Raw genomic sequence first — 11,034 nt, forward strand, 5'->3', positions numbered from 1 at the left:
AGCCAGGATGGTCTCGATCTCCTGACCTCGTGATCCGCCCGTCTCGGCCTCCCAAAGTGCTGGGATTACAGGCTTGAGCCACCGCGCCTGGCCAATAACAGAAAATTATACATAAAATATAATTCATCCATGAAAAACTATAGAGAAAAAAAGGTAAAAATAAAAACTAAAAAACAAAAAACCACCAAAATGTTGCTGTTAAGTAATGAAACTGGTATTTTTCTTTTTTTTAAACTTTAAATGTTTTCTAAATTACACTGACCTTGTGTCTTTGTTTGGGAAAACATAAAAGAAAGTATATCAAAAACTACGCACTAAAACGGGCCAGGCATGGCGGCTCACACCTGTGATCCCAGCACTTTGAGAGGCCGAGGCAGGTGGATCACTTGAGGTCAGGAGTTTGAGACCAGCTTGGCCAACATGGTGAAACCCTGTCTCTACTAAAAATACAAAAATTAGCAGGGCATGGTGGCACGTGCCTATAATCCCAGCTACTCAGGAGGCTGAGGCACAAGAATCGCTTGAACCTGGGAGGGGGAGGTTGTGGCAAGATGAGATCATGCCACAGCACTCCAGCCTGGATGTCACAGTGATACTCGATCTCAAAAAAAAAAAAAAAAAAGAAAAAAACCCCACTATATACCAAAACTAAGTCTTTAGGGTCAGTAGGGTTGGGAAATACATATATATATATTTAAGTCTCCTTGGATGAGGTTGGATGCATATCCTCTTCATCAACTGCTATGGAATATCACACCATTTTAAGCATTACTAAGCATTCTAGTTTTCAAAACATGTTAACATGCTGTATCATCCACATCATATATTTACATTAATTCTAATTATTCTGAAATATTATAAAGGTTACGGAGGTTATATATAATAAAAATGACAAAATTATACAATATTTAAATGAAGTGTTATAAATCAATGATCTCACTCCCTCATTTTCAGATGAGAAAACTGAAGGCTTTTCAAAAGGTTGTAACTTGTAAAAATGGCTAACATTCTCACTCCTCATTCAACATTTCAACATTTTTCACTGTCATTTCTTTCTTTTTTTTTTTTTGAGACATAGTTTCGCTCTTGTTGCCCAGGCTGGAATGCAATGGTGTGATCTCGGCTCACCGCAACCTCCGCCTCCCAGGTTCAAGTGATTCTCCTGCCTCAGCCTCCCAAGTAGCTGGGATTAAGGCATGTGCCACCATGCCTGGCTAATTTTGCATTTTTAGTAGAGATGAAGTTTCTCCATGTTGGTCAGGCTGACTGAACTCCTGACCTCAGGTGATCTGCCCGCCTCGGCCACCCAAAGTGCTGGGATTACAGGCGTGAGCCACTGCATCTGGTCTTCACTCTCATTTCTTAAAAGCTTATGATCAAAAATATGTCAAAACACCTTTGGATGAATTAACAATGTAACATTTTCTATATATTTGTAGTTCAATAATGCCTCTTGTAAGATTTTACTCATATAATCAATCATCCATAGCAAAAATGTGGCTTGCAACTCTGCTAAAGACAAATAAAATTTAGATTAATTGAACAACAAAGTTTGTATATACTAACTAAAACTCTTCAGGCCGGGCACAGTGGCTCATGCCTATAATCCCAGCACTTTGGGAGGCCAAGACAGGCAGATCACTTAAGGTCAGGAGTTTGAGATCAATCTGGCCAACATAGTAAAACCCCATCTCTGCTAAAAGTACAAAAATTGGCCGGGTATGGTGGCCTGTGCCTGTAGTCCCAGCTACTTGGGAGGCTGAGGCAGGAGAATCACTTGAATCTGGGAGGCTGAGGTTACACTGAGCCAAGATCCCACCACTGCACTCCGGCCCGGGCAACAGAGCAAGACTCAGTCTCAAAAACAACAACAACAACAACAACAACAAACTTTTCAGATATATCAACACACACGAACTGTAAGGATTTCCTAAGGCCTATCATTTACCACTTTGCTAGAGAAAGAATTCTCTGTTCTAGTCAAGCTGGCCCCTCTAGAAGGGCCAAATAGATATTCACCCAAATAGATTTTCTGTCCTCCATAATTTGCTCACTTTGTTTTATATGAAGTTTATTCAATCATTCAGCAAACTTTTCTGAAAACCTACTGTAGGCTAAACATAAAATCAGTACTGAGTCTACAAATAAGTAAATTTGCCGTGACATAAAATTCTTTAAAAACTTTTGTGAACCAGTATCTCCGAAGTAGAGTGCATAAGACTATTTACCTACTTGGAGTAGGCAGGGGAAACTGGAAATTCTATTTATATGTTTTATCTCACACATTTCCATTTGTTTTTGTATGGTTTACAATGCACAAAAGTATTTGGTACAATTGCCAAGGTATGTAATTTTGAAATAAATATAACTATAATGGGGATATGTAGTCAACTTATTTTAACAAATAAAGAAACTTAATCAAAAAGTTGGGAGATGATTAATTTTTAAAATGTCAGTGACTTAATTTGCTTATGTTAAATAAAAGTTGTCTCCCCAGTCAGGTGTGTTGGCATGCACCTGTAGTCCTAGTAACTTGGGAAGCTGAAACAGGAGGACTGTGTGAGTCCGTAAGTTTGAGGCTGCAGTGAGCTATGATCATGCCACTGCACTCCACCTTGGCCGACAGAGTAAGATACCATCTCATAAAACAAACAAAACAAAAAGTTGTCCCCTTCATCACTAAAGAAGTAGGCCATACGGAAACTTTAGAGAACACAGAAAACTAGAACGGAAAAGAATTCCTCATATTCCCACCATCCAAAGACTGCCACGTTAACATACTCACATGTAATTGTTTTTTCTTCTCTACTTTCTAAGCATTTTAAGTGTATGTTTATTATATGTAAGATTTTATATCTTGCTTTTGAAAAAAAGTACTTTCTGATATAAAAACTTGCTGTTGCTGTTGTTGTTTTTTGAGATGGAATTTCATTCTTGTTGCCCAGGCTAGAGTGCAGTGGTGCAATCTCAGCTCACAGTAACCTCCACCTCCTGGGTTCAAGTGATTCTCCTGCCTCAGCCTCCTGAGTAGCTGGGATTACAGGCATGCGCCACCATGCCCGGCTAATTTTGTATTTTTTCTTTTTTTAGGGAGACGGAGTTTCTCCACGTTGGTCAGGCTGGTCTCGAACTCCCGACCTCAGGTGATCTGCCCGCCTCGGCCTCCCAAAATGCTGGGATTATAGGTGTGGACCACTGCACTTGGTCCTAAAAAGGTTTTTGTAAACATCAATTCTAATGGCTCTCCATCATTTCAGCATTGTGATTATACGGCCATTTTATTAATCCACTGTTGGGCTTTCAGATGATCAGTTTTCCCTATTAGAGTCATACTGTGAATCACCCTTTTTTGGTACACAGATTTGTTTACTTAGGACATGTCCTCAGAGTTGTCCAAAGTATGAATGCCTCTAGGGCTCTTGAAATCCAGTGCCAAACAGCTTCACCAGATTCCCACCTGAAGTATCTGAGAATGTTGGTTTCTCATGTCTATTACCTTTTCTAATTGTCAGTTAAATTAGCAAACCCATTGTTTCAACTAGAATTTCCTTAACTGCCAATGAAATTTCACACGGCTTTGTTAACCTGCTTTATTTCTCAGCTGAGGTTCTTAGGGGGGAAAACATATCAGACTGCAGAAATACACTGGATCTAGGTAGAAGACAGAGACAAGAAAAGCTGGTTAAAAATGTACTATCATAGCTCCAGGTATAGAAAAGGAAAGACAGTGGCAGGAGATACGAAGAGGCGATGCTAGATTTTAGTTGTTTTATAAGTCAGTATCAAATGAATTCAGTAAACAATGGCTCCTAAATGTCTAGGTGCAAAAGTAGAGGTATTTATCTCAGTAATTGGATAAAATACATTGTAAATTTACAGGGAAAATACAGAAGCAGATTCAAGGAAGTAAAAGACATTTTTAAGAAGAAAATAATGAATTTGGTTTGGGGACCAATTTAGCTCAAAGTACATGAAAACTTTCTAAGTATCACAAGAGAGGTTCTGGCAAGATATATATATTTGGGGTTGTTGAAAAATAGATATGAATTAAAGGCCAGCTAAATGCATCCCATTAAAAAGGAGGCTGAAGGAAGAAAGCTGAGCCAATCCCAACAAAGAAACTCAGCTAGAAAAAAAGGTGGAGGAGATTAAGAATCGTAACACAAGTAAGAACCAGGAGAGAATGGTGGTATAGAAGGTATAATTATTATTAAATGATATTTATGTACAGATGCTATGTGAGGAGCTATACGTGCATTATTTCATTTAATCCTTAAGAACAATCCTATTTCTAAAAATGCAGTTATTAACTCTACTTGGTAGACATGGAAACCAAGTTTAGAACACTTGAGTCTAAGTTGGCCAAAGTTACAATGCCAGCATGTGGTGGAGCCAGAGGCAGGCTTCCTAAAAAACAGGAGAGTCTGGCAGTTTCGAGTCTACAGAGACACCAACTAACAAGCAACCGGAAAAACAACTGGTGGTCTCTGCCAGGGTGCTGCTATGATGGTGAATCAAAAGGTAAATGTCAGGAGAAAGAGAGACAAGTATACTGTAAAACATTTCAATAAGAAGGGAATGAAACAGTTGTGGCTGGGGGAGGGGACGGCGGATGCTGAGAAAAGGTGTTTGTTGCTGTCACTTTAAGGATGTGAGTGGTGAGCATGTTTCCGCCTAATAGAGAATCGCTGGCAAAGCCTATAGATTTGGGGTAGGAAGGCCAGATCCTGGAGGAAGTAGACGGTGATCAAGTATGTAGAGTGCTCTTTCTTCTCTCCTCCGAGAGCATTGGTTCCCAAAGTGTGCTCCTGGAGTTCTGATATTCTTCCCTTGTAATGAAGCACTGCAGCAGCACAATAAAAATGCCAATACCCCCAACTCTCACCCCAATTTTCAAATGAGAGAGTACATATAGAATTTTCTTAATTTTAACTTTTTCACCAAAAGCACTAATTATGCTTGGTCCAGGAACTTGTGTTTTAACTTGGGGATTGGTTGAGGGGTACAGGCATATAACCAATATAATAACTCACACTGTCCACTAGTAAAACAGTTACTTCTTTGTACAATGGGATTAAACATATCAACAAGAATACCACGGCTTCTGATGTATCTGTCTCTGAACTAGCAGCATTTGTCAAAGTGTGTTCTTTGATGGGTTCCATATGCATGCCCTCCAGGAGATTCACAGAGCACATTACCGTATTAATGTTTTGAGAATTCTTAAAACAAAACAAAACAAAACCATTTAACTTTATTGAGCTCAGTGTTTCCAACCTCTTTAAACATAGAAACCTTCCCTTACGTACTACTACACATGAAAATCTGAAAAACTAGCAAAAGTTGGCCCAAAAAAATCTTAACGACAAATCTCATAACAACAAGAATTGCTCACAGACTATTCTCCTTTGCAAGAGACTCTTTCCTTCCTTTGCACTCAAAGCACCCTCTCTCCAATAATTCACCTGGCAATTCAGCATGCAATTCCTTACAGCTATTACATTTAAGGATTAATTTTTATTTAAACCTTGTGTCCTCAACTACACCATGAGTTCCTGACCTCGGGAATTTTGTCTGTTCTTCCGAGAGCTTGGCAATACTATTGACTGGTGCATAGTTTTCCGAGAGCTTAGCAATACTACTGACTGGTGCACAGTGAGTGAGAGACAGCACGTGCAGACATTTCCTGTTTTTATTTGCATTCTGACCAACTTATGATAAAGCAAAGTTTTGTAAACACCATTTTTCCATTGGCTAACAACAACTGAATTTCATGTTTTTTCACAGTCTAACAACGTCCACTTTCAGTCACCTCTGGCAGTATCATTTCCCCACTATCAAGCCTGTATTTGAAGTAGAAGTACCTCCATGAAGTAACTGGGTAACATGGGTTGGGAGAACCACTAACACATAGTTTGTTCATACTTCTAGGGCTAGAAAGAAAGGGAAGCCATCTGGTAACAGGCCCCTGTTATTTCCCAGGGTGATCTTTAAAAAACTCACCATGATCCAAGGTAAAATTTCTTAAGGCAAGAATCAAAGAAAAATGGGCTATGGCAGCACTCGCTAGTATCACAGTATTGATGGAAACTTGTAGACGCCACACATTTGGACCCAAGCACCTAAAGAACCTTATCCTATGTGGCACCACACCCTGACTCATGGTGGCCAATTATGTTTCTTTTGGAAACACCAATGAAGGCTCTGGCTGTCTTGACCTTGGAGAAGCGTTTCTACTTTAGAAAAGCAAAAAAGTGCCATTCCTGCAATGGGGGAACAAGGTAGCAGCAACAGCTCACCTCCCAACAGGAATATCACTGATCAATTTCAAGCTTCGTTAAGTAAATCACTTTTCAAAAATTTAGAATGCCATAAATTCTAAACTGTTATACCACTATCAAATTTCAAGAATATGCTTACCAACAATTACATTCTTAAAGAATCCTCACTCAAAGTATAAGAATATATATATTACAAAATAAATGCTTAAATACATACATGAAATCTGAAATCCCCCCTCAGCATGGAACAAAGATCCTCTGCTACATCAGACATGCAGGGATGCAATGTAGCAACCAATCTTGCATAAAATGGTAGCAAATCCAACCTGCAAAAGTTATATGTGATATGTGTCAAAGGAAAGACATATCAAAAATAATTCATTTTAAAATTTAAACTTTTTCAGATGTATTCACACATTAAATGATTTTAAAACTCATAATCATACAGACATGCCTGTTTATTGCCATCATAAAGAAGTGTTTGAAAATTCAATGAGCCTTTTGAAATTTTATTAATATTCTGGCATTCTCCATTCCGTGAATTTACTGCATAGCTATAATTTTATTGAATATGTAATTTTGATAAAATATGAAACACCACGCACACACACAAAAAACAACAGTATGTTTTGACACGACTTAAATTTTTAATCACATAATTACTGAGTAACTGCATATTTACAAATCTCAAGGTAACTTCTTTAGTGTAAGACGAAATCCTTTAAAGCCATTTCCTTCATCTCAGGGTAAGTTATTTGGAAACCCCAAGGTCTAAAGCAAAAAGGTAATCAATAGGCTGAGTGCAGTAGCTCACACCCGTAATGGGAGGCTGAGGCAGGCGGATCATGAGGTAAGGAGATTGAGACTATTCTGGCTAACACGGTGAAACCCTGTCTCTACTAAAAATAAAAAAATTAGCCGGGTATGGGGGCACGCGCCTGTAGTTACAGCTACTTGGGAGGCTGAGGCAGGAGAATTGTTTGAACCTGGGAGACAGACGTTGCAGTAAGCCCAGATCACGCCACTGCACTCCAGCCTGGGTGACAGAGCAAGACTCCATCACACAAATGAATGAATGAATGAATGGTACTCAGTAACTGAAAAAGCCTCGAGGACGGCAAACAATATTACAAAATTTATACACTAACTTACATATTTCACTCATTACAGAACCCACTCATATCCTCATTCAGGATCTTAATTTGGACAGTAAATGGCAAATATGTGGCACTCACACTGCCACCCTCTTCCACTGTCAGAGCACTTTTTCCCATTACACAGGAATGATGCTCCGGAATCCTGCTTAGCACAGCACTCCAGGTGACCACTACTAGTTGGAATCAACACACAAGCTAAAATTTATTTTCCATTCCTGTCATAGATGTTATTACTCAATGATTCAACACTCAGCAGATCAGACTCTGAAGATGAGAAGTAGTGAGGAACTGATAAAAGCAGCTGTACCGACAGCAGCAAGTAATGGAGCTAACAGTGAGAGAGGAAGCTAAAAACTATAAAATTACAAGAGCTTAAAAATTATGACAGCTTGAAGCCAATTAGAACAGAAACAAATAATCATACAAGTCTTAATTATCGCTGAGTAGAGGCCGGGCACGGTGGCTCATGCCTGTAATCCCAGCACTTTGGGAGGCTGAGGCAGGCAGATCACCTGAGGTCAGGAGTTTGAGACCAGCCTGACCAATATGGTAAAACCCGATCTCTACTAAAAATACAAAAATTAGCCGGGCGTGGTGGGAGGTGCCTGTAATCCCAGCTTCTCGGGAGACTGAGGCAGGACAATCACTTGAACCCAGGAGGTGGAGGTTGCAGTGAGCCGAGATCACGCCATTGCACTCCAGCCTGGGCAACTAGAGCGAAACTCCATCTCAAAAGAAGATTATTGCTGAGTACATCACTGTACCATACAATAATATATGAAAATGTTTGATCATCAGGAAAAAAACCCCACATAATTAGATCTGGAAAGCTCCTCAGATGGATACATTAACCCTTAGCTAAAGGGACACAGAGAAAAAAGAAGGATGGAAATAAATTTGAAAGGTATGGTTAGGCAGGGCATGGTGGCCACTAATCCCAGCATTTTGGGAGTCTGAGGCAGGCAGATCACCTGAGGTCAGGAGTTCGAGATCAGTTTGGCCAACATGGTGAAACCCACATCTCTACTAAAAATACAAAATTTAGCCGGGTGCGGTGGCGCCTGTTTGTAATCCCAGCTACTCAGGCCTGGGAGGTGGAGGTTGCAGTGAGCCAAGTCCACGCCACAGGACTCCAGTCTGGGCCACAGAGTGAGACTATCTCAAAAAGATTAAAAAAAAAATTGAAAAGAAGAAAGGTATGGTTGAAAGGAGGAAACTGGTTAAATTCATACCTAAAAGCCTCAAAAACATGGTACTCCTCAAAAACTTGGGCTATTATAATTTCTAAGCAAATTAGTTCTTACTAATGTGCTGGGCCCTGTCCTAGGCCTAATATATATAACTCAATTTGTTAAACCTAATAACCACTCTATACGGTGGATATTACACTCACCATTGCAGAAATAAGACAGATGCTGAGAGAAGCTGGCAATATGATAACTTTGTAGCCATACCGCAATAATTTTTTAAAATAAATCATATCTTTCTTTAAAGAAACAGTGAAAACTATAATCCATTATATAAAAACATTTAATGCTAAAATTTAAATGTTTATTTAAAATATTTTTAAGGTTTTATCAATTAAAGTCTAGGCTGCTATCACATGGAATCCAATGCACAAAAATAGGTCCCACCACTCTCTAAAGATATTACAAAAATAAGGTGTCCCCGTAAGTTTTTTTTTTTTTTGAGACGGAGACTCATTCTGTTGCCCAGGCTGGAGTGGAGTGCAGTGGTGCAATCTTGGCTCACTGCAACCTCCGCCTCCCGGTTCAAGCGATTCTTCTGCCTCAGCCTCCCATGTAGCTGGGATTACAGGCGAGCACCACCATGCCCTGCTAATTTTTGTATTTTTAGTAGAGACAGGGTTTCACCATATTAGCCAGGCTGGTCTTGAACTCCTGACCTCGTGATCCACCTGCCTTGGCCTCCCAAAGTTCTGGGATTACAGGTGTGAGCCACCGCGCCCGGCCCCTATAAGTTACTCTTATAAACATGTAATAATTTCCCTAATGTTCCTAGCGCTTTAAAAAAAAAAAAAAAAAAAGGCTTGGAGCAAATGAACATTTAATGTTCTTACATAACAGATGAATTTACATTAACATTAAATTTACGAATTTTAGTTAGAATATTAGGTTCTTCATTTATTTTCCACATCCATTTTAACAACAAATAAAGTATTCTTTTCCAGCTCATAATCAGTTGTCAAATTCAAATAAAGGATTTAAATTTATGCGGAGGTTCTTTTGCTGCCATTGCTACAATTTCAGGTCAGAAAAGTACAAGTACCAGAGCAAAGGTAACAAGATGGCAAAGCAACGCACTGGGAGTGAGGAGGCCCAGGTATAAACTCTATAGCAGCAAACAGCGGCTCCATGACCTCAGGGACTGAACCACCCTCTTCTCCCATACCTCCCAGCTTGCCTGCACCAGGCCCACTGGCTCCTCGCTGAGGATCTGACTCAGGGACTCTGGAATGGTCCTTGCCTTGGGCTGGAATATGCTTTCCCTAAACATCCATACTGTTTACTCTCTCCCTAAGGGGAGTCCCAGTCTCCATGTTTTGACCCATTCTGACTCCAAGGAAACTGCACCTAACCCATCCTACCTCTCCCAATCCCCTTACAAAGCTTTTTTTTTTTTGAGACAGAGTTTCAGTCTTGTTGCCCAGGCTGGAGTGCAATGACGCAATCTTGGCTCACTGCAACTTCTGCCTCCAGGTTCAAGCGATTCTCCTGCCTCAGTCTTCCAAGCACCTGGGATCACAGGCATGCACCACCACACCTGGTTAATTTTGTATTTTTAGTAGAGACTGGGTTTCTCCATGTTGGTCAGGCTGATCTCGAACTCCCGACCTCAGGCGATCCACCTGCCTCGGCCTCCCAAAATGCTGAGATTATAGGCATGAGTCACTGTGCCCAGGCCTACCTGCACTACTTTTAAAAATGGAATTTACCACTTAAAGTAGTAAATAATTGATTTGTTATGGTTAACTCATTTGTTACCCCTCCCCACCAGAAATGTTCAGTTCCATGGCAGACAGTTTATCAGCACTCAAACAGTGCCTGGAACATAGGCAAGTACTCAATATACACATTTGTTAGATAAATGAATATCTCTGGTAACTCACTCTTAAGTATACTGCTAGTATTTAGTCTAAGACATTCTTCCTCATATTAAGGAAGTAGCATCTTACTTTTGTAATAATATTACATTTTACCAAGCAAAAGCTAACTTATCAAATTATCTTTTAGCAATTAATGGGACATTCACATAGTTACTTTCCTGCTGATGTTACATATATTAATAGATTGCCTGTGTTAGAGCATCCTTCCATTCCTATGATCAATCTTCTTTGGTCATGCTGGATTCTTATTTTTTAATATGCTATGCATTAAATATGATTTGCTAGTGTTTTACTTGAAATTTTTATATTGACATTCAAAAGTGAGATTGGTCAATGCTTGTGATTTTCTTGCTCCTTCTTCTTAGAATTTTTAATATATGAAATAACAAGCTTTCTATGCTCTGGAACAAGTGATATTATTTCTTCCTTAAAAAGCTAAAAATACTCAGTTAAGCTTTCTAGTCTTATT

At 39.5% G+C, this 11,034-nt stretch overlaps 1 protein-coding gene across 1 annotated transcript in view; it reads right to left on the reverse strand.

Annotated features, from left to right (window-relative positions):
• The window catches only part of UPF2 (UPF2 regulator of nonsense transcripts homolog (yeast)), a 141,209-nt gene that overhangs the window by 57,086 nt on the left and 73,089 nt on the right, over nucleotides 1-11,034 (reverse strand). The window contains exon 9 of the mRNA XM_011934286.1: nucleotides 6,499-6,607. Within this exon, the coding sequence (XP_011789676.1) occupies nucleotides 6,499-6,607 (109 nt within the window). The remainder of the gene's footprint in view (nucleotides 1-6,498; nucleotides 6,608-11,034) is intronic.

The sequence above is a fragment of the Colobus angolensis genome, unplaced genomic scaffold, assembly GCF_000951035.1.
Source record: "Colobus angolensis palliatus isolate OR3802 unplaced genomic scaffold, Cang.pa_1.0 Scaffold133, whole genome shotgun sequence".
NCBI classification, from domain to species: domain Eukaryota; kingdom Metazoa; phylum Chordata; class Mammalia; order Primates; family Cercopithecidae; genus Colobus; species Colobus angolensis.